The sequence below is a fragment of the Alosa pseudoharengus genome, unplaced genomic scaffold (assembly GCF_046254945.1).
Source record: "Alosa pseudoharengus isolate Yale_2024_CS ecotype anadromous, Long Island Sound unplaced genomic scaffold, YU_APseudo_1.1 YU_APseudo_1.1_scf_13, whole genome shotgun sequence".
In the NCBI taxonomy this organism is placed as follows: domain Eukaryota; kingdom Metazoa; phylum Chordata; class Actinopteri; order Clupeiformes; family Clupeidae; genus Alosa; species Alosa pseudoharengus.
Genome location: NW_027468598.1, coordinates 23145259 through 23169390, shown reverse-complemented (window position 1 = coordinate 23169390; position 24132 = coordinate 23145259). Strand labels below are relative to the sequence as shown.

The 24132-nt window shown below is 41.6% G+C and overlaps 2 protein-coding genes and 1 long non-coding RNA gene across 3 annotated transcripts; 1 reads left to right on the top strand and 2 right to left on the bottom strand.

Annotated features, from left to right (window-relative positions):
• Nucleotides 1-2234: 2234 nt before the first annotated feature.
• LOC143122213 (uncharacterized) lies at nucleotides 2235-4483 on the bottom strand. The gene is made up of 4 exons (XM_076283069.1): nucleotides 4452-4483; nucleotides 4286-4365; nucleotides 2829-3652; nucleotides 2235-2338 (listed from the first exon to the last, which is right to left on the bottom strand). The coding sequence occupies exons 1-4, from the start codon at nucleotides 4452-4454 to the stop codon at nucleotides 2235-2237; spliced, it is 1011 nt and encodes a 336-aa protein (XP_076139184.1). The 5' UTR covers nucleotides 4455-4483.
• Nucleotides 4484-6775: 2292 nt separating this feature from the next.
• LOC143121189 (uncharacterized) lies at nucleotides 6776-7334 on the top strand. Its single transcript, XR_012986428.1, has 3 exons — nucleotides 6776-6884; nucleotides 6996-7062; nucleotides 7164-7334. It is a non-coding gene; the product is annotated as an uncharacterized LOC143121189 (long non-coding RNA).
• Nucleotides 7335-22482: 15148 nt separating this feature from the next.
• LOC143121350 (olfactory receptor 52B2-like) lies at nucleotides 22483-23418 on the bottom strand. Its single transcript, XM_076281708.1, has one exon. The coding sequence runs from the start codon at nucleotides 23416-23418 to the stop codon at nucleotides 22483-22485; it is 936 nt and encodes a 311-aa protein (XP_076137823.1).
• Nucleotides 23419-24132: the final 714 nt, after the last annotated feature.

Here is a 24132-nt window from a genome sequence, read left to right as displayed (position 1 = left end):
TGTTAAGTTATAAGATACCGTTAGCATTATGCCTTGGCTTGTATGCTATGCTTAAACTGAATGTTAGCCAAATATTCTGTCTATTTTACTCCTTCAGCACAGACTTTTCAACTTCCCGTGTTTCCAACTCTCCTGAAATGAAAGCTAACATTAATGGAGGAGTCTGACGTTCATACTGCTGCACACAGATTATACAGGTCCTATTTGATTACATTTCTATGTGGTAAGTGTATAGCATGAGGTAGCCTACAGCTTTAGCTGCTACTTACTATTCTTCATTTGCATTCATGCAAAACAACAACCAGTCATTTAAAATATAGGCTACTCCATCTCTATGTTTAATTTCAAAGGTATCCAGTATCATGACATTTGTGCTGCTGCTGTATCTAAGCACCCTTTCCTCCGGGATCGCACAGGACCAGGATATGCATGTAAGTAGATTATTAAAGTAATAAACATACAGTTAGGCCTACTGGCTGTAGTGAGGGTCCTTTTTTAGTGCACCTAACTAGTAGGGATAATGGGATGGGATATTCCTGTCAGGGGTATTCAGGTTGTTGTAGTCTGCTCACTTACAGATGCAATAGCCTATATGCCAACGCTAGTGCCGACGTACTTCCGTTTACAACTAAGCCACCGTTGCCATTTCCGGAATGCTATCCCTACCGCTGTTGACAAGCTTGGTGCTGAGGTAAATAGATGATGAAGAAAACATTTAAATATCAACGATCTATGGGCTCAACGTCTGAACACTGTTGTGTGCCGATGTGTCAGGCCTCTGCTAATACTTAGTTTCCACACTTTCCCCACGGATGAAGAATTAAGACACAAGTGGGTTGTCGCCATTCGTAGGGACAACTTCACGATAACGCCTCACACCCGGGTGTGTAGCCGGCAAAGAAGATCTTCGTGAACCAGCGTCGGAGAAAGGACGACGATTGTTGAAAAAGGGATCTATCCCAGCTTTGTTTCAATGGAATAACTTCTCCCTCCCACCTGTAAGAACAAGTGTTTGGGAGAGGAGAGATAGACCGCTGCCGCTGGACGATCACGCCCCCGAACAAGATGAAGCCATGGAGGAAGATTCCGGTGATCCTGATCCTGCCTCCGCAGTCGCCGCCGAAAATACAGCTCTACGAGAGGAGGTTCGCCTGCTTAGGGAACAGGTTGAAAGCCTTACGATGAAGCAGAGGTTTGGGATCCATCGCTTTGCTGCTTCAGACAAGGACATCCGGTTCTTCACAAGGTAAGATGACTAGCCTAGTCAGTTTCGAAAAAGATGCATGGGCAGCAAATAAATTATTTTCTCAGAGTATTAGCCTAGTTATTTTAATTGGTGATACTGTCTAAATGCAGTATCAGCAGTGTTGAATTAAAGTGATTGCTGTTTATTCTGCTATATAGTTAATTGTGAAAATCATTTACACATATTCAATCAAATATCTGTATCTCATTTTTTAAGGTTTGCCTCATACACGTTGCTGATGCGGTTCTGGGCCCTGATTGAACCTGCGGTGCCATCCATGGTCAGTGTGAGGCAGGCTCAGAGAGGAAATCTCACTGAGTCGAAGTCTGCAACCCATTCCCTCCAGCCCATTGATGAGTGCTTCATGTTTTTGAACTATCTCGCCCTGGGCTCCAAACAACGGGACCTCGCTGACCGGTACAATGTCCATCAGTCCACGGTCAGTCGCATTATAGCATCATGGAGTAATTTCCTTTACACGGTACTCAGTTCAGCCAGGATCTGGATACCACAGGAGCAGATAGGTGAATATTTGCCTGAGGATTTCAAGGACTACCCTGACACCACTGTAATCCTTGACTGCACCGAGCTTAAGTGTCAGTGCCCATCCTCCCCTCTCCTCCAGAGTGAGGTTTTTTCCACCTACAAATCCCACTGCACACTCAAAGGTCTAATTGGGATTGCTCCACATGGAGCAGTGACCTTTGTTTCCTCTCTCTATGCCGGCTCCATAAGCGATAAGCAGATCACAAAGGAATCTGGTATCATCAACCTCTTAAAACCTGACATGGCTGTCATGGTAGATCGTGGTTTTATGATCGAAGACATTGTACCCTGTAAGATTTACAGGCCAGCATTCCTCGCTGGGCGGTCTCAAATGTCTGCTGCTGAAGTTAGGGAGACCCAGGCCATAGCTCGTCTTAGGGTGCATGTGGAGCGACTCATTCGGCGAGTGAAAGAGCACAAATTTTTTGACACTGAAATCCCTCTACGGCTTTTTGGGAGCATCAACCAACTCTATACTGTTGCGTGTCTCCTCACCAATTATGAAAATGGGCCTCTTGTCAAAGCATGGGTTAAGAAGCCTGAAGCCTGAGCCATGGGTAGGAATGAGTTGCAAAAACAGCTAAAGCTGAAGCTTTTTATCCTTTTACTTTACCAGGGAAAACAAGCATGTTGGTTGTTAAATAAATCTATTAGTATTATTACTGTCTAAAACTGTGTCCCTTTGTTTACTTTAATGCACCAATTTCATGTCTTACCATTAAGTATATCTGACCTTCTGCAACAGTAGCAAAAATACCATCATACCAAATTATTTAAAGCCATCTTTTTAATAGTCAGCCATTTGTTATTTAACTCATGTTCATGTGTTTAAATATTACCATTAAATTTAAAAAATACATAACATGCACTACATATAACATGCACTACACTACACTACACAAGAAAGTGCTGAGGTAAACATAGAAAAAAAAGTAATCAACCCTCTCTTTGATGATGTCAGTGATTTCACGGTCACGAGGAATCCTTTCTACAAGCATGTCCTCCTGTGTGTACACAACAAAATCACACCACTCACATCCAGAAATCAGCATCTGGCCCTGTATCTGCCAGAAGTAAGGATGGGTTTTCTTCAAAGTTGGTGTTCCGTCACGGACTGCAATGTATGGACAGTCCACATAACTTGCTACGTTTGGGCACTTAACTTCAACAAGTCCAAAGACAGACTGGCTCTTGGGGTCATAGACCATCCCATCAGGGGACGAGCCCATCCATGGGGCATCAGGATGGATAAGGAACCCACACTGATAGTGGTTTACTTCTCTTACTCTGCAGTATTCCTCTATCGCTGTGGATTCCATTTCTAGCCCCCTCCTCATGTCGGCTGTCTGGTGGCAAGGCCTGAGAAGCCGTTTGGCCAGATTTTCAGCAGATGTTAGTGCTTTTGTGTGACAGACCTCTCTAAATCTGGTCGAGGTGATGCGGGGGTGTCTTAGTTGGTGCCACTCTGTACAGCTACTCTGCTCTTTAGTAGAGATTTCTATTTGGTGTGCCATCTCTAGTGATGTTTCTAGGGATGCCATGTGGTAATGTTGCTGTTCAGTGTAGACAAAAGTACAGTTTGATGGCCCAAGTCTATAATCACTGAGTGGCAGCTGTGGGGGTGAAGGAGCATCTTTATGTGGAAATGTGCGGGGCACTACCTTTGCAGGCATCTGATAAGACAGCACACTTCCCTCCTGAACTCTCCCAAACATAGAGTCAACCAGAGGTACATCATTTGATATGGACATGGTTGTAATCATTGGAGCCAGATCAGCTGGAATGTCCTGGTACACTGCTCCGACATTAAGTGTGGCTGGTACAGGCAAGGGGGAAGTCACTCCCCTATACAAGTTGCTTCTGTGAATAGGACAGAACAGCAGAACAAAAGGCAATAATAGAATATAGAATAGAATAGATCTTTGTCATTGTCACAGGTACAATACAATTTAAAGTGATCTCCAGTCAGTGCATTATTCATAAAAAAAGAAAATAAATACATTTAAAAAATAATGAATACTTTAAGTGCTACTGTTTCCTAAAACCTAAATAGAAACATATAACATAATTAGCGGCATACATAGACACACAGTCATACACACTGAGTCATTGCATTAAAAAATAATGAACAGTCATTGCATAGAAATAGCATGAACATTCATCTGCAGGCATGCACACTATCTGTCATTGTATGGAGTCATTTAATATCTGAGTTCATATAGCACATCATTTTTTTGCAGGATTGAGGGTGGTTATTGCAGTTTGAGTCTATTTGCCCTTGTTTTAATTGATCTGTACTGTCTGACTGAAGGCAACAGTTCAAACAGGGAGTGACCAGGATGGTGGTTGACCTTTATAATGTTCTGGGCTTTTTTGAGGCAACGGGAACTGTGTAGTTCTTCCAGTGTGGGGAGACCTAGAGTGATTGTGTGTTAAGTTTGTAATCATTTCAGTAACACAATAGCAATACAACAATGCAGTAACAATACAAACCTGATTCCTTCTACCAGCCTTCTTTCTTTTGGTCGGGCTGAGAGGATCACCATCTTGTTCACCAGACCAGGTTTAACACCCTGCAATGAAACCAAACACGTTTTAGTCAAAGTTAACCTAACATCCATTAATGAAATTGTTAGCGTAAGTTTAAAAGGTAAGTTACCATGGTTCTTGGTTTGTGCCACCTCTGCTCTGTCTCTGTACAGCTGTGCACCGGTGGAACGGCCTTGAGCTCCTGCTGCGAATAATGTGCGGTTTGGTACAGAAGAGCTGCCACATGGTTGCACAGGGCAGTGCCAGCCACACACGTACATGTACAGCTTTCGAGCGTCACAGGCTTCGAATCCCTCAGAACAATCTGTTACAAAACACACGTGTTAGGAGATAAAAAAAATGACCAGTTGCAAGAGCAATTTAATGTTACAGGTGCAGTGAGCGAGACTTTAATAATTAATTCAACTAACCCCATGTCCCTATGATTGACTTTCCCTATTCTCTTGAGTACCCCATAAAAAGATGTTGGACAACAGTTTTTGTAAACTCATGTGAACATACTTAGGTGTAACATGCACAATTTCATCCAGAATCACTAACTGCACTTATAACAGTCTTGAACACAGTTTGAGAACTGTTTTGAACTGAAATGAACTGTAATTAACCTAGGCTGGGAATTTATAAGAAGAAATGAGAAAAGAAATGAGAAAAGTGAGACACTATACAAGTGCAACTTATGTGTAGTAGGCCTAGTCAATAGCCTACATTATTATGCATAAGTTAAAGAGTCCAATTTCATGATTACGCTCACTGTACTCATTTACTTAAAGAGTGAAGTAGGAGCAAAGAAAGTAAAGAAGTAAGAGAACTCTGAACCAAAATCTAGTTTCTGTGAGATTTACTTTCTTCCTTTTTTCCCCAATACTGGGTCAGATCACATGGAACAAATGTGACAATACACATTATGAGAAATATAGCCTGTTAGATAGCCTAGCCTAGTTGAGCATTTTTTTAGCCATCATTTAATTAAAAGCAATGCCACAGAAACTTGATTTGAGTAACTCATTTGTCATGAACCTGATCTGAACCTGCGTGATCCCTTACACTTGGACTGTGAGACTTTTTCCGTTTCTCCATACTTCTGAAGCACTCAGACCTAACCGTAATCTCTCCTGCCGGACTCTTGTTTGAAACTGAGATTAACACCGGGGTTAATATTAATATATTGTACACAAATAACTCACAAAATACATTAAACATAAGCACTGCTGTTACCGTTAGCCTATCGGTAGTTGCTAAGTTAATGTAGGAAAACAGACATGCTAAGGGCTAATAACAACATTGTAAACTTACCTTCGTAGTTGTTTATGTAGTTCGTCACATACAGTTTAAAACCCTTGTTCTTCATCGCCGCCGATGTTGAAGAGTTAAGAGCTATAATACGACTCACGTCGTTCAAATTCATCCTAGGTAAGTCCTGAAGTGACCGGGTGAAAAACACTGCCATATTGTCAGCTTCAGTGAACGCAGAACGCTAACACACCGGAAGTAGAGGAGCGGGTTTAGCAGTAGAGCGGAAGGTCGTGTCATATAGGCTATTGAATCATGTATGCCTACTATGACACTCTTCACTTCTGTTGGTATGTTGCTTAACACCTGTATAAACCAGGCCATTGTATTTGAATTTTACTTTAGGCTAATTGGTTTATATAACCTTTCATATTATAGTTGGTTGGGAATGCTAAAAACAAATTCAAGAAGGAGAGAATCCCACTGAGCCTTCCTGAAATTGGATACCATTGAGCAAAGCATGGGAAAAGGCAAAATTCATCACAGGCAAGTCACATTTTCATCACAAAGCAAAATGCATCTGTATCTCAAGCAGAAGCTTTCAGAATTACACTTCACTGTGATCCTTGTTGAGGTTTACTTTGATTCCAGGACAAAACTCAATCCAATGTGAGGGAAACCACACTTATTTTTTTTTTCTATTCACACAGATACCTGCTACCCAGGATGCAAACACTGTAGTTCAGGTATGGTGTGTGTGTGTGTGCGTGTGTGTGTGTGTGCGTGTGCATATGTTCACTGATGATCTTTTTACACTGACAGGTTGTAGATGTTCTCTGTGATGAAAGCGTATCCAAATCCAATGTAAGTTTTCAGATGATGATTAAACACCATATATTACTACTTATTACATTTCTTTAACCAAATTGACCTTTACTTTAAATTGAATGTAACATTTACAGGACAATGAGACAAAAATGAAGAAGGAGTGTTGAAAAGTAAACCCTGATCTAAATACGATTGAAAACAGAATAAGGAGAACAATCAGTGACAGAGTGGCATTTATTCAACGCCACTCCACACAGGAAATCCTTACTGAATACCCAGCTTTACACCAGATTTGAACTGTGAGTTAACATTTGGCATTTAGTTCACGGCAAATTATTTTTCAGATGTTCTTCTGCCAAGCAACATGTAATTTGTTCTTATCTTTTTAAAGGTTTTCTCTGAAATTCAGCACCTGCATAACATTGACCTAAGTACCAATCTGCACTAAATCAGGCCTGTGAGGAGACAACCTACAAATACAAAGGTATTAAGAAGTTTGATTTACACTTCATGTTATTACTGCTATAAAACTGTATGGAATTACAAGTATGTTATTACTGCAATAAGACTTATCCAGTGTATTGTTCAAATTCAGGACTCTTTGCAGCAGAGCGGCCATATGTTTGGGGACAATCCTGACAGGCTCATACGTTGTGGATAAGGTAAGAGTACCAGTCATTTAACACTGTTAGAAACTTCCCCTGCCAATGGGCTTGAATATCACCAATCACCATTCTAAATACTGTTATTCTGTACTTTTCAGATATCCAAGACACCCACACCTACCCTGTGCATGAGAGGCAACCCCTTTGAGGAAGACACCACCATTACACTTTGCATGGACGGACAAGACATCGTAACACCAGAAGATGTGTTGATGGGCATTGGAGCATTGCTAGCAGTTTATTTAATTTTCAATATGGAATACCAGAAGGCCGTGAACAAGACATTGTTGTTTTTACAGTATGTGTGATATTAAGACAAAAGAAAAAATCCCCATTGCCGTATTTCGGATGTCAAATTTCATACTCTAAATTAAATACTGTAGTTCAATCAATCATTTATTGACTATTTCATTTAGATTAGGAAGTTAAAATTGTGTTCTTGTTAATAGCATTGTTTAATAGATGTTTTCATTCATGCCTTCATCTATGTAGCCTGTGTATTATTTGTTTATTTATATATTTATTTATGTATCTATCTGCCCATCCTTTCATGTACAGTATTCCTAATATTTTGCCATTGAACCTTTTGAGGTTCCCCCACAGTTTCAAATTGAAGAACCCCTAAAAGTTCCTCCAGGATCTTATAATTTGTACAGTGTACTCGTTCATTCAACTTTTGACCTATAACCCATGTTGAAGTTATACAAACTACAATCAAATCTGAGATTTGTCAACGACAATCAGGTGAAAGAGACAAATTTAGCCGTCTAGCTCCATTGACTCCCATTCATTCTGCAATCATGGCGATCGCCCCCAGTGGAACTCTGGTGGAAATGCATCCAAAATTCGGTACAATGGGACTTAAAGGAACACGCCACCCAAAATCAGTAGTAAGAGGGGAGGGAGAAGCTGAGGGTCGATCCAGCATGGATTCTAAACTCTGTGGTGGATAGGATCTACAATTAGGTGTTAATAATATTACCACGCTAGGTCGAAGTACTCCCAAGTGCTATTGCGCCACACATTGTAGTTCTCCTGTTTATTCGCTTGGAAAATCACCACGTTTCATGTTGTGTGACGTACACATTTTTATCAACTACTCGTGCAACTGTATTTAAGTAGGGAAAAAATGGAGGTGTTTGATTACTGCTATGTTCCTCTCTCTACGGCCACGGCAGAGCCCGCTAGCATAGCAACATGCTAACACATTCGCGCCGCGCAACAGAGCGTTTGAGTGCACCTACCGGCGCGGGAGAGGTATGACTCAACTCGTGAAAGTTAAGGTAAGAACATATATAGTTCACACATTTCCTGGTTCGCGGTCCAGTTTGACTTCTCCTATGCGGATGCGCGCGCCGCTGTAGGGCCAGTATAGAGTGTCCCAGTGACGCCACTTCCATTTGCCTCCATGGGACCTATCTTTCAAAAAAATTTGAACGCCAGTCTATGGCGAAAAATAAATGATTTTCTGGTCCCGGTTGACTTGTGCCTTGAATTACCCATATGATGTTTGTCAATTTTAAAGACAATTTTTCATGTAAAGACATTTGCTCTTTGTTTCGTAACTATTGAATTACAACATTGTGAAAGATCGTAATTCCAACGACTACAAACCCATCAGTCGCGCTAGTGACGTTAGCTCATTCACAGCCACAGTAGATTGTACAAGCATACCAGCAACAGATCTTAATTGGGCTTTCCTTGCCGATGAAAATACCATGAGTCAGAGGATTAAACACATCAGGTAAGTTGTATTCGTCCATAGACTGTACATTAGATACTGTTAAGTGCAGTGTTGGGTGTAACGCGTTACAAAAGTAATGTAATTACTGTAATATATTGCTGTTTGCGGTAACGTGGTAATGTAAGGCATTACAAAAAAAAATTGGGTAATATTTTACTCGGTACAAACTTCAGTAACGCGCGTTACAATGCATTTAACCCGAAATTAAGTGGTGTTTTGTTTTGATACATATTCGCAAACACCATGCGAGAACAACAGAGGAGAAAAAATCAGCGCAAAATAGTAGAACGTTATCTCCTGATACTGGTTGAATATGACTGCTGCAGCAGACTCGCAGGCGGACTCTATTTGCGGGATGGACATAAGCTTACGCTCATTATTTTCAGCTTGTCAGAGACAAGGCTATGAAGAACATAATAGTTAGTGCACTTTGTGTGCGAAACCGAAAGATCTCTCTATGCCTCGCGAAATAGCACAAGTAAATTAATGAAACATCTAAAGTAGTGCCACGCTAATCTTTTTGATTCTTGATAAAACACAAACTATGCTGTTGTGCATGTCAGCTTTGTGCTGTGAACTTGAATTGAAGAGAATAACGGGATAGAAATGCAGAAAAAGATTGTGTAGCCTGGCAGTGCCACCGCTCCCACCACGCGCATCACGCACTTTGCGTTGGGCACCAAAGGACAGAGGGGGCACCCAAATGTAACCAATTAATAGTAGCTTTATTGCAAACTGCGTTTCACTCTTCATCAATAACGTTTACAATGTCAAAATGCACTAACACGATGTTACATGCAAGTTTGATACCTTTTGGGTTCTCTCAATCACCACGTAGTACTAGAATTGGTGGGTCTTAAATCATTCGTTTTCCAAGCATTTAGGCTACATGAAGCACATGATATGCTGAGTCGACTGAAACGCATTCCATTCAGATAGCTAGGTGGATACCAGGCTCATAATTCACTTGTATTCGCAAAACGAAATGTGAAGCAACATGTCATTGCATACTTCCATTTCCAAAGCAATGAAGGTTGCTTCAAACAACTTAACATTGTGCATATTATTGTTAATATTGTGCTATCAATGTAACTCAAACAAATAAGGCTTGTAAACAAGAGCTGGCAAAAGGGCATTATGACAACGTAAAGATCAATGCTCTTAAAGTGACAGTGCACCATTTATAGGTAAAACATAATTTCTTCAGAAATTAATGTTTAAATACACACAGGTGTTTGAGTGTTTGAGTTATCATTTAAATGTCACTCACTCAAAGCCACTCACTTAGGGCACCGAAATGGCCAGCAGGCCACCATCTTGACATGTCTTTATTAAAGGAACCGTATGTAAAACATGTATTTCAATTAATCATAAAATTGCCCTGATATGTCACTAGACATTAAGATATGTTCATTTCAAATACTTATATCACTGACAACAGTAGTCTGGCCAGGATATTGTCATTTAAAAAGTGAAGTTGCAGCCCTCAACTAATGTTGATGTTGTCATGTTGTGTTTTGGCCTAATGCGCCACCCTCCACCTATCTTCTAATCACAAAGTCAGTAGTGTTTCGTCATCCGGTTGCCAACTCTGCCAGTCAGAGGGGAGGGGAAGGGGATACACCGCTCTACAGTAAGTGTATATACAGAAAGTGTATATACAGAAAGTGATTGTAGTACCAGTTTTGGCCACAATCTTACATACGGTTCCTTTAAGCTTTGATTTTAATGAGTAGGCCTAGGCCTTAAAGTTACAGTATTTCTATCACAATTTAGCAGACTTTGACCTTTTGTCGGTTTTTAACAAAATTCTGACTATGATTGTTCCTTGTATTGCATCCTGAGCACTGCGCCTATTGCATTCTACTGTTGTTAGCCTTAAGCCTAGCTCACTCATTATGCTAAACCACATCTCCCTCCATTGGAAGAGCAAGCTGCATTGAGCGTAATAAACTGCATTTAGAATGGCAAATCCATATTTCTAGATATTTTGGTGAAAGTAACTTAAAAGTAATGCAATAGTAGTGTAATGCCTTACAATTCAGAGACAGTAATATTATAATGTAACAAATTACTTTTAAAAGACAGTAATAAGTAATACATAATACATTATGATTTTGAAGTAACTTGCCCAACACTGGTTAAGTGACATAGCAGGCAGCAAGATGCAACCGTTAACTAGCATAACAGCTAGCATGCTAATCTTATCGTTTCATTACGTTGGTGACGTACATCGTCGAGACGAGAGATGTAGTCCACTGAGCGGATTCGCACAAAACCAACATAACTTTTGAAGTCTATCGAACAACAGTACTTTCTTGACTTGAAAAATTATTTTTTAAATTCACACACATCAAATGTGAAATTTGTGGCACAATTCAAACTGAACCAAAAAAGAATTGTTATCTCTCCATTAACTCCCGTTCATATTTTTTTGAAAGACAGGTCCCTTGTAGCGGAAGTAAAACGGAAGTCACTGGGACACTCTATTTCTCCCCGTCCCAGGGCAGAGGGGGCAAAGCATTGTACACAGGGGTGGTTTGGTTTGTAGTAATGTTTTGTATGTATATATGTGTTGTAAATAGGTGGTGTAAATGTGGTATAACACAGTTGATATAATAAGAATAGTTTGTTTTCATGTAATGTTTATTTTGTATTTAGTTAATAGATTATTTATGGTCTTAGCCTAAAAATAATACCCTGATAGTTGGTATGGTCCAATTAGTCCTGAAGGGGCCAATTTAGCCTAATACTTTGGCCTATTTAAGAGGGCCTCATTCTGCATTAGGGAAGAGAGGGTGAGTACTAGCTTGCTGTGAGGCTAGGTGCAAAGTATTTTGTTTGCTGTGCTACTGTTTGGAGCTAAAAGCATTGTGCTATTTTGATTTATTTTTTATTATTTTTCTTTCTTGAAATTCTGAGTTAAGTATAAATCAAATTTGATATTGTTTTGGATACAACGTTGAGCTCTGGTTTCCGTGTTTTCCACCTCCACCATCTAAAGCCAGTGAGCCTACACATCCCCATACTTGGGGTGACGCGCCGGTCCCTCACAGTAGCCATAGGCAAAACTGTATCGGACCGGTGTAACGTTGGTACTAAATCATCCATCGCAAAGAAGGATTTTTGTAACACGTGCAACAAATATGTGTAGGTCAGCCCCGCCCTGGATACATCTCTCAACGTGCGCTCTAAAACATTTGGTTTAAATGGAGATGTAGATCATCACAGGTGTGTTAATAAGGGCCCGTCCCATTTCTCCCCCCTTAAAACTTCCACTTGGTTTTGATTGCCCTCAACAAGCCCCCTCGACAAGGGAAGTGGAGGTGAAGATCTTTCCCTATGAATTGGGACACCACTATATGCAAATTAGCGTAGCGAACATGCTCACCTACGTCACGAGCAGCGCCGACGTGTCTACCGGTAGTAGCCTGCTACTATTTTCATTCAGGAACATGCCCGTTCCAGCGGTCATTGTTGTGTGGGCTGTGCTGGTTTATCTACGTCTGGTTAATCAACAAAGATATTCGTGTTCATGCAAACGCTAGAACACACACCTTAAATATTGACGAAACTACCCAGATCAGATATATAATGTTATTTGATGGGCAGACTCTCTCAAAGCACTCAGCAGATATCATGAACATCGTCAGATAGCTTCGTGAGATATTTTCTAACATTAGTGTTCAAAACTCAACAGTCCATCAGATGTGCATCAAACTAACATATTCCAACATATTTTGAAATTTTAATATGCTTATTTGCGAAAATATATGAAAAATTTGGCCGGCTTGCTGAGCTTGCACTGTATCCTGGGTAATCTCATCTCCCACTTCGTTTTAAGCCTGCATCGGTCCTGGCTGTATTTTGAGGGTTGATTTTAAGGGGAAAATAGCACTTCCCCTTGCTCCCTAAAGTAATCGGACACCACACGTGCAAACGAGGGTTAGGGCAAAAATATAGGGGTAGGGGAGGTATTGGGACGGGCCCTAAATCTACATTGCGGCAAGTTGACACAAATTATTCACTTTGACGAATTTATGTAGTTTCAGTCCTAGTTACTTTACTTTGGGCCATGCTCTTCCTTACTTGAATCACCTTTGAAAATAGAGGATTGAAGTATGTTTGGGAATGAACGTTGACTCAGATGCTTTTTGAGACTTTGAGCAGAAATGTCCCAGCCCGGTGTTTAGGATGCATCATAGACAGGTTTCAGGTAGCCTATATATTTTCCATTAAAAAACCATCACGTAGCGAATGTGTTGTGGCTAACTCACTTAGCTCCTGTTAGTAGCCTAGGTTATGGTCAAAAGCAAATGAGATGAAAGATACTATTAGTGCTGCTATCAATTTGCTTGGTATAACCGCATAGTTTTCTACAAATGCAATCAAATTGGCCTCCATCACTCAACCAATGCTAACGGTAACATTATTATTCTCAGATTTATTTCGGCTTCAAGAAGAAATGGGAATTACATTTCATGTGAAAATCGTCCTATCCTTATTAGACGTTCTCTGCGGTAAATTACAGTCCTTGTAGGAAGCGTCGATTGTTTTTCCAACCCACTTTAGATTAACTTCCAACAAAATTACGTCTCACTGCAACGATGCGCCATCTGGTGGACAAACGACTACGTATCGCCAATACTGGAAATGCAGCCATGATGATGATGATGAATATTTGGTTTTCCTTTAGTAGTTGCTAGGTTACGGGGACGCTGGCGAGACACGCCGCTCCGTCTGGCATCATGTTTTTATTTGTTTTTATGTAATGTTCGTAATTTTATGTAATGTCATGTTTATTTTTTGTATTGGTTTGTCTAGTTAAATGTTTTCTCTATTTATTTACGCTATTTTTGATAGTTTTTGTGTTATTCCTTTTTACTTCTAAGTCAGCTGATGTCGTTGAAATATGTCCATTGGGAGCTTGCTATGGCTAGCTTTTGCCCTAGCTGGGCATCGGACATCCTTCCATCTATCCGTGAGCGGTGCAGCACTTCACTGTCTGGTCGAGGGGATCTCTCGGGACAGCTGGACCTAGGCTACTCTGCGAAAGATCTGCCGTGGCCGACGAGCTGTTGCTGACCTGCGAGCTGCCATGCCAACTGCAGACTAACTGGGCCTCTGACATCCTTCCATCCATCCGTGAACAGTGCACTTCACTGTCTGGTCGAGGGGATCTCTCGGGACAGCTGGACCTAGGCTAGCTACTCTGCGAAAGATCTACCGTGGCCGCCGAGCTGTTGCTGACCTGCGAGCTGCCTTGCCAACTGCAGACTAACGTTAACGGTGAAGAGCTGCAATCTCACGGAGCAACAAACGGTCGCTGTTAAGTCCACCGAATTGCGGATCTACACGATCGCTCAGTACTTTGGACTGTGCTTCCATTATCTCCAGACTGCAGTCTAGCAGGCCTAGCTTCTAACGTTAACGTTATCTCCAGACTGCCAGTGAATTCACCGGGTTGGTCAGTTGCTAAAGAACTTTGTTGGCATTGCATCGGTTGTGAAGACACAGCTCTGTGCGCAGTTTTCACGGATAATCATTGCCCTTGGACATTTTCAGCTGGTTTGGAAATTGGACTAATTTTAACATCACTTTTCCCCTTATAATATATTTTCTTTTTTATTTGTTTATTTGTTTTGTTGTCTGTCTTGTATGTCTTGGTGTCACGGGTACGCTGGCGACTACGCCGCTCCGTCCGACATTTTTTGTATTTGTTATTTTTTAAATGTATTTGTCATGTCTTGATGTCATGGGTACGCTGGCGACTACGCCGCTCCATCCGGCATCTTTTGTCTTGTTGTTATGTGTCTTGTTTGTGCATGTTAAATACGCTTTAAAAATAAATCTGACTTGACTTGACTTGACTTTAATCCTACTGAATTTGTAATTATGTATCGGCCGTTCTAATTGCAGATACCGATAGTATGTGCGTGCCTGTATATGTGTGCACCACCATCTACAGGCCAATGAGTGTACAGTCACTAAATGTACACATAACTTACATTTTTTTAGACCCCCCCCCCCCCCCCCCCATGGATGAAATTCTACGAAACTTGGCATACCCCCAGAGAATGTCAGGTTAATCATACACATAAAATTTGGTGCAGTTCTGAACATCTTTACTGAAGAGAGGGGCGATTAAAGCAGAATGATATTGCATTTTCATTTTTTACCGGGGGGGTGCAAATCACAAATGAGTGATTATGGGCTAGGTTGATGTGGGCCCTTGAGACCAACATACCATAAAAATTTCTTCATCCTCGGTGCCACGGTTCAGGTAGTTATTAAGGAAAAACTGCATTTTTTGGGTTTCGGGGGGCCCAGCGCGGAGGGGGAGTAGCCCCCGGGGACCAAACGGAATTTTTCCGTAAAAGTCTAGTGGGGCTACATACCCACCAAATTTCATGTGCCCCGGTGTTTCGGTGCCCCGGGTATCGTTGACCAAAATTTCAGGAAGTAGATGACGGGAAGAAAAAAAAAAAAGAAAAAAAAACTTTGACAATCCCTATATGACCGCTTCGCTAGCTTCGCTAGCGGCGGTCATAATAACATTTGGGGTTGCTCACAGTATACCCACCACTACAACTAACTAACTAGACTACACCACTGGTTAAATGGCGCATTGCAATTTACAATTTGTGTGAGTTCAGGGGCATACAGAAAGTTGAAGTTTGGGTGACATCAATAAAGAAAATAGAAACAAAGGGATGTGTACAGCCTCAAGTATGAATGATGTCACATTAACAGAAGGTTCAGAGCAGCGGCAGACCTTTCTTGGTGCCACGCAAGTTATTGAAAGTCATGTGTTTTCAGAACGTAGTGGTGCTGTGCCATGTCCCATGTATAAGGGGCTTCAGGTTGATCCAGTGACGGTGGGTGATGATGTCAGGGAGATGGATGTCAGGGGACTTGGAGAAAGGGGGAGGACATGCCACCTCAGACGACCCCAGCCAAACCACTTCACGTAGGCATTCCCTTGCTTGCAGACTAATGTAGACCATGGAGACCACCTTGCCGCCACCTCCAGTACATTCAGCCATCTTATCTGCAAAAAGGAAAGTTACAATAAAGTTAGTCAGACAATTTTACAACATTACAAAGCATCTAATCAGGCACTCAACATCACTAGTAATACCAATTAATTGAATATATGTGTGCAATAAACTTCACAGCCTACCTAATGTTAACTACACATTTAAATATGCGGTGGGAATGTTATTAACTTGCTTCAGCTTGAAAAATAACGTTATCAGTATGACTGATCATGGACGTTAACTTCGATGACAAACTGGTCTTTCTCAAATGTTCACCGATATCCCTGGGAAGTTACTGGTTCTTGGCGTAGTGTTTAATGCAGGCGTTTCATTTATCGATCATTCACTTATGCGGTCTACAACTACCGACCTACCGATCTATTTTTTACAGTCTATGCTACCGACCTACCATCACAGAAGTAGCTCTAACAGAGGTGTCTGTCGTTAACGTTAGAAAAAATGCAACGCTGGCAAACTGGCTAGTAGTTACATTAACATGACGGGTTGATGAGGTTCATGCTTCACATTACGTTAACTTGCGTTGCTTTATGACATCATACCGTTGCTTTATCACATCTTAAACTGTACTGACTGTCTAGTGTTATTAATCCCCATGTACAGTCAATGGTTACTCCATGTTGAGATGGCATACATTAAGATTGAGATATTTGAAAACAGCAACAACTAATAAAACCAAGTATATCATGCATCGACTGTTACGGGAGCTGTGTCCTAATCTTCACATCAACGACTAACTTAGCCTCCCGTTGACGGTAACGTTAATGTAGCTGCTAACGTTAGCATGTAATTCGCTGTCCGTATTTCTGTTGTTAGCTCATTAGTATTCACCATACTAAATTGTCACAGTCTTAGCCTAGAAATCTAGACGCACCCTAGCGGCGGCAAATTAATTTACTCAGCCTGTACATACATCATACATGTATACATCTCAATGATATAGGATGGCCCCGCCAGGCTATCACAGTCTATAATCAACATAATAAGTTCTCTTAGACGTATTTAAGAACAATAGACAAAAAAAAACTTTTCAGTTGATACGCAACACTTACCAGACAAGAACAAACCGATTGTTGTTTGTACTGTTTAGCTAACTCACAGCCACAAAATTCATCCAGCCAGCTAGCCTTCGGCGCCGAGTCGACCTGCGTTGTCGAAAGGAGAAGGGGGCGGGTTTCACTTGACAAGGGGCGTGTTTAACTCGCTGAGTGGCAACTGAGTGGGCGTGCCTGACCGCCTGACCTTCACTGCGCATGCTTCAACTTCTGCTGCGCAGCCGCACTTCAAATTGGTTGCACATTTTCCAAGATGGCGTCGCCTCGGCGGCTTCAATTCCATAGAACACTGCTGAATGCAACCACACTGTCCAGTTCTATATATACAGTCTATGCTGCTAACACTAACGTTAACGCATCCCTGCCTTGAACTTGAACCACTTCCTGTCAGATCGCGACATATGCTGTCAATCAAAAAGAGTCCAGCCTCTATGACGGTTCCTCCAATCATCATACAGAAGCTCGGCATCCGGGCCATCCCACTGTCCCATTCTCTCGCAGAGACGCCGGGCTTCCCTGGAAATGACGATTTTGTGGCGTTTGTCCAATAAACGTGTAGCTTTTCTGCACTGAGATCAGCCCACTCTGTAGTGCCATTGAAAGTCCAATGAAGCCGAGCGTCTATGGTTTTTTTGCATGGTTTTTTTTATGGATCGCGTCACAGCAATGTATTACGGGTGCGAAATCACGATAAATGACCGGCAAAACCTTATTGCTGAACAAACTAACCATGAAGATTAACATGTTTTCAGCATGTTCTAGTTGGAATAGTAGGCTAGAAGCTAATGTAATAGTGTTATTTGATGCGATTTTCCGTGATATTTTAGAGGAGGCTGAGCTTCCCCTGTAGTCTTAGAGCAATCGCCTCTGGTCTTGACTGAGTCTGACTTTCGTCTGGCTTACTACGTAAACGTGATCTTCAGAGCCTAGCCGGGAGGAGCTACAACAGAGGGCAGCTCATCCCGGACAGAAAGGCTACAGTCTGCCTGACGTGACTCGCGGGAGACATCGCGGGAGATATCGCGGAATGTTGTTTGCAATAAAAACAGCAGAACTTTCATTCTTACTCATTAAAATGAGCATGATGACTGACGAAATAAATTCTTATGATGTAGTTTAAATAAACCACTGTTGTCATACAGTTAACAGGCATGCATTGTAGCACATACATTCAATATCAAGTGTTTCCCCTATATGTGTGTCTATCTATTTAGCCAACAGCAGAAAATAACAGAATATCCAAACGTTTTCAGTAGGCTAGCCTACCATTGTTGCAGAAATCACGTATAAGAAGGTATCCCTTCGATTTATGTTTATTTTCGCATATTCCAACATAAGGAAGCAGCATGAGCCTCCAGTCATAATCGTCATGAGGACATTCCTCCCAAATGGCCCTATCACGTCTTTGAACTGACGTCATGAGGGTGTGTTTCAGCTCGTGCAGCTCGTGGAAGGCAACTGCAAGATCTGTCTGCAGGCTAAGACTCCCGCGATATTTTAAGGCCATGTGACATGGTGTCACGGTGGTAAGTCCCTCCCCGGCTGACAGAAGTCGGACAGAATTTCTAACCAGAATGCATTGTGTCCATCCCAGTATGCATTGTGTTCAACCCAGCATGCATCACATCAAGTCAGATCTGCACAGATCTGCCGCAAGTCGAACTCCCCTATTAGCTGAGGCTGCTCGACTGACGAGGAGGCGGGTTCACCGGCTTGCTCAGTCTCATACAAAGCCCCGCCCTTTTACCCATATATGGATTGGCTAGGAGGTAGGCGGGGTTAGGATTTCCCAAGGTTTTCCAAGATGGCACCGCCCATACCCCCCATAAACGGCTTCATAACCGTTCTTCAGAAAATCTATGGGTGACGTCACAGACGCTTTGTCCATATTTTTTACAGTCTATGGGTTCAAGGCGAGGCGGTGTGTCTTGACGTGAGCTAGCCGGTTACCGAGCGGAGCTCAAGACAAGGCTGCTGTGATTGTGCTTGACTGGGACTAGCGGTTATCGAACTGGGCTCAAGGTAAACCGCTCCGTGTTTGTGTTTGACAGAGGCTAGCCTGTGGCCGAGCTGGGCTCCAGGCGAGGCTACCGTGCTTGTGGACAGTAATGTTAGCCAGTCACCGAGCGTGGCTCAAGGTAGGCTGCGTTGTTTTATGCTGAGGCAAGCTCCAGGTTAAATAACACGTAGGTCGTCAGTACAATCCAACTTATCCGAGAGTGTAGTCTGAACAGCCCGTGGAGAACAAAGTAAGCTCCGACGAAGTCACCGGGCTGCGTAGAACAACAATCGTCTGATAAGCGGCCAGAAGAGATAAGAGGGAAAACTGGCGTGTGACAAGAGCTGATATAATCTCGGTGACGTGACGCTTTTGGTATATAACTCTCGGTCTGTGGCTGGCGCAAGTTAGAGATATATCCACTACGAAGAGACTGCCCTAGCGGTCAGGTAGCCTGCATACTAGTCAGCGATCTGTTTACTAGTACCAGAGAATGTCTAATAAGGGGAGAACCGCCACTCTCGGGAAACTTCCGGTTTCTGAACTGGTTGCAGTTCCTGTTCTGGTTCCACATGAGGGCGCTCACGAATAAGTGCAGAATGAATGGAGGTCTATGGAGCTGTACCCCTCAAATCCACTTTTCTCGGGATATAATTTTTTGGCCAGAAATTGGAATGTTGCATGCGAAAGAGGGGGCAGAGAAAATATACACCGCTGAGTATTATATTTTTTGAGTCACTTATTTGTTCTAAAAAGCCTTTCAAATGTGTCAATGACGTCATTCATTAGCAGCAAGCTAGTGAGTTGTGGACAACAACGACCCAACCTGTAAGAAATCGAAAGGACGTAAGTACTCGTTCATTCAACTTTTGACCTATAATCCATATTGATCTTGCAGAAACCACAATCCAGTCTTCGATTTGTCAACGACAACCAGGTGAAAGAGACACATTTAGCCGTCTAGCTCCATAGACCCCCATTGTTTTTGCACTTATTCGTGATCGCCCCTAGCGGAACTGCAGCAGATTGCAGGTACTAATGAGTTAATAGGGAGTGATCCGGCTCTCCGTAAACGGGCTCTGCTAGTACTGAGAGCAGAAGAGCCTGAAGTGGAAGTGGTAAGCGTAAAAGCCTGAACTCCGGCGCACAGCATACGTCATTACCAAACGTTGCTGATCGGTTAAGGGAACTCCAATGATTTTAAACCTCAAAATAAGTATCCGCCCATTACGGAGACAGATTATTATTACTTTGTTCCAGACTGTATGACGAAGAGAAACGTAGTCACAGGCGGTAAGGACCAGGCTACCTTTTTGTGATATGCAGAGTATCCGCTTGTGATTGGTCAGCTGTCAAAAAACGTCAACTTTAAAAACAGTTGTGAGCTGCAGAAAAAGATGCCTGTGATCGCGTTTTTAAAAGAAACTTTTTTGAAAACCCGGTCTACTCCATAGGATTAATGTAAAACAGATGCCAGCAGCTGCGAAAAATATGCCTAGTCTGCGCATATCCTATAGGGGTACACAAACCAAATGATTGTTGTGTAATGCATTCGAAAGTAGTGGGCAAGAACAACTATGAGATAGTAAACCATAGCCTCGTTTTGGTTTACAATGTTGACATACAATGGGCAACCAGGGGCCTGTACTACGAAGTGGGGTTTCTGGCTTATCTGGGTAACTTCAAGAGTAACTTGATCACGTGTGGCGTAACTTCCCGATTAACCCGTACTATGAAAGGTGGATAGGTTTTAACCGAGGTATGCTGCCATGGCAATTTACGCTGCATCTCAAACCTGCCCCGACCAGGTTATGTTCTTGGTTAACCCGAGGTTTCCGTTAACCACACCCTTTATAAGTACCACCCCTCCACTAACAATTTCTCCCGAGACATGTCGGCGTACCTGGATGATCCATACGACATTGGAGCGCAAATCGTGAGGGACTCTCTTCGCAGGGCGAGGGGTTTTAGAGACCGCCAGAAAATATATACAGTATAGCCTACCCGGACGATATTCTCTATGAAGATATAGATTGTCAGCCGAGGGAATTCGTTATCTTTGTCAGATGATCTAGGAAGACGTCTCATAGCAATGCCCGTACGTGGACATTCATGTATTCAATCGGTGATGCAAGAATACTGTATGTCCTAAAATAAATCGGACATAGGCCTACAGTATGCTGAACATCTGAGCAAGAATAGCCTAAAATAAATCGGACATAGCCTACAGTAGGCCTAATAAATAAAAATCACAATTTTAACAAACTTGTTGAATTGAATGTCATATTACTGTACCCTGCACATAAAGGCTACACATTTCCACAGCACCAGAATCCGACCGAATGCCTCCCTCAACCCCCTCCATAATCGGCCTTCCACTATTATTTGCGATGGCCAACTCCTCTGCTACTGTAAAACACTCTGGTGCCTTACAGTAGTGTTCAAAGACACCTTTTTCTTGTTAGCTGTAAAACAGAGGCCAAGTGAAGGCTATAAGCATAGGCCTACATGTTTTCATAATTAAGAAATATTAATGCAAGCTATGACTATATAAACCACTATTCTGAATAATGTGTTTGTGTTTCATTTTCACCTGCTGCCATGTGCGTTTGGCAATGGGGTTGCATCTGAAATGTTCACAGGATTAGGCATACACTAAATCAGTCAATGGGGCTACTTAAACATTCAATTATCCTTATTACTGTAATCTATATGCCCACTTCTAAATTGTGTTGCATCTGTAGGCATTTCTATGAACTCAAAATAAGTAATTTAATTATTTCAACTCATTAAATACATTCCGCAAGCTATTACTCCTCCGTATTTGAAGAGCATGTGGAAATAAAACTTTACTTTTAGGCATTTAGGATCTGCAATACGTTGCCAACAGCCTTGCTGACGTATTTGTCATAATAATTGGCATTCCTCATCCGTAAAATAAGGTGAACGCGTCATCACTGAAAGTGGTGATTTGCGCTGCAACCCGCCCCTTTTATGTGAACGCGCACAAACTCCAATGAGGTTAACCCCGGCTCAACAAATCAACTTCATAATCAGCGTCGTAGTACCGATTAACACCACTAAAGATAACCAGGTTTTGTCAACCCCGGTTTAACAAAGTAACCTTGGGTTACATCTGGGTTGGTTAAGCTCCCTTCGTAGTACAGGCCCCAGGTGAGACACAGGGCAACAGATAACTGGCAACCCTATTATATACTGTAGCTTGCAATAACTTTGTTCGATCTCCATTTCACTAATTTGGCTGGACCACTGTTGAGTTAGATCAGTCACTTTAAGGAGGGGGGGGGGGGGGGGGGTGCCCCACTTATTCTACATTATGTATTTTTCATTAACTAACATTTCTTTCTTTTAAATACCTTAATTCCATTAATAAAGGCAGTAAAAGCAGAACATATCCAAGAAGGTGAATACTTTTATAGGCACTGTAAACTCTATCATATGTACAGATACTCATATCAGAGTCGACATCAATCAGTATCAGAATTCAGTAAATCAGTGTTAAAAACAACAGTCTTACATGCATTGACATTGGGACCACATTCACATTGGGAATACTTTTTTTTTTAAAAGCATGATGGCTCTTTTCCTGATTTCCTTTGTATTGATTCCATAAATAATTGGATTCAGTGTAGGAGGAAATATTAAAGTTGAAACACCAATAAACTTTGTAAGACCAGGAGACAGGTTTTTTGTCCTATAAGAAATTATAGTAAAAAGCCCTAAACACTCAAAGAGGAGAAAAACAACAAGATGTGTTGCACATGTTTGCATGGCTTTGCTTCTTGTGTCTGTGCTTTTGCTTCTGAAACAAGCGATCAGAATCTGCAGGTAAGTGTACAGAATGAGACCCACAGTTATTGGCTGTGTGCAAATCACAGTCAGGAGACCATAGACGTTATTAATGGTTGTGTCTGCGCACATCAGCCTAAGCAATGATGGATTGTCACAGTAAGTGTGAGTTACATTATTTCTACAGCGAGGTAGCCTCAGAAGCAGGATGAAAAGCACTCCCATCAAAATTAAACTCGAACCCCAAATTAGTGCAATGATCGTCATTAGGTGGGCATTGGTCATTATTGTGGCATAGTGCAGTGGTTTGCATATGGCAATATATCTGTCATAGGCCATGGCTGCTAAAATAAACACTATCCCGGTGGCATATATGTGAACAAAAAAGGCTTGAGTGACACAAGCAGGGAACTCTATAGATTTGGAGTTAGACAAAAACTCCCTCATGATCTGTGGAAATAAGGCTGATGAGCCAATGAGATCGTTGATTGGCATGTTTATCAGAAGAATGTACATTGGATGGTGAAGATTCTTGTCAAGAATGATGGTAATGAGCAGAAGAATGTTGCAGAACACAATAACCATATATCCTAGTGTGGCCAAAAGAAAAGCCAGGAAAGACGTTTCCTGTGGTACATCGAAGCCTTGAAGTGTCAACACAGACGATACATTTGAAACATTGTCCATCTTCATAGAGTAGGCTCCCTCTGTTTCAATGCTGTAAGAAATATGTTTATAGATTGGTTGGCTTTACAAAATATATATAATCATTTCATATAATTAAAGAAATCTTTAAAATATATAAAATGTAAGATGTCAAGTTTCATGAATCAAGAAACTAATGTGGTTAAACGAAAGATTGCAATTAGGTTAAAAATGGCCTATTTTGGCATTTCAGTATTCCATTGCATTATTGTAAAGCTTCTGATTGAGGAAATGACATGTCATTGTTGATGGAAATCAACAATAAAATCAGTTTGGTTTGACACTAAAAGTACTTACAATACTTACTCTGTGTCTTAGATGAAACTAAACAAAGTGATGACATTAGAGCAATTACAACAATGTTGTCAGAATATCTGGTATGCTAGATTGAAGTACCACTCCATATCCTATAAATTTGGTTAGTGCTAGCGATTTTAAAGCCCTCTTGTTTTGAGCCCTATTGCCTCAAGGATTGGCCTCTCTTGAGGAGACCTAGTGTCCCAGCGGTCAACTGACAAGAGCTCATCTTCCAGCTATCTAGCCTGTAATGGTATCAAATATTTTAAATTATACGAGGATCACTGCAAAAATTAAACACACACACATACACATAAAATGCAGTCACAATTACACAATGACATTTCACTCTGCAAAGGATGCAAATCCTCTCTTAAAATAATTGAGTGAATACAAATA

Excerpts from the sequence above, each read along its gene's own strand:
- LOC143121350 (XM_076281708.1), bottom strand. The coding sequence starts at position 23,418 with ATGGACAATGTTTCAAATGTATCGTCTGTGTTGACACTTCAAGGCTTC.
- LOC143122213 (XM_076283069.1), bottom strand. Across the intron at positions 3,653-4,285 it reads AGGCTGGTAGAAGGAATCAG|AAGCAACTTGTATAGGGGAG; the intron begins GTTTGTATTGTT and ends TCCTATTCACAG. Across the intron at positions 2,339-2,828 it reads CCAGATGCTGATTTCTGGAT|GCTTCAGGCTTCTTAACCCA; the intron begins GTGAGTGGTGTG and ends CCCATGGCTCAG.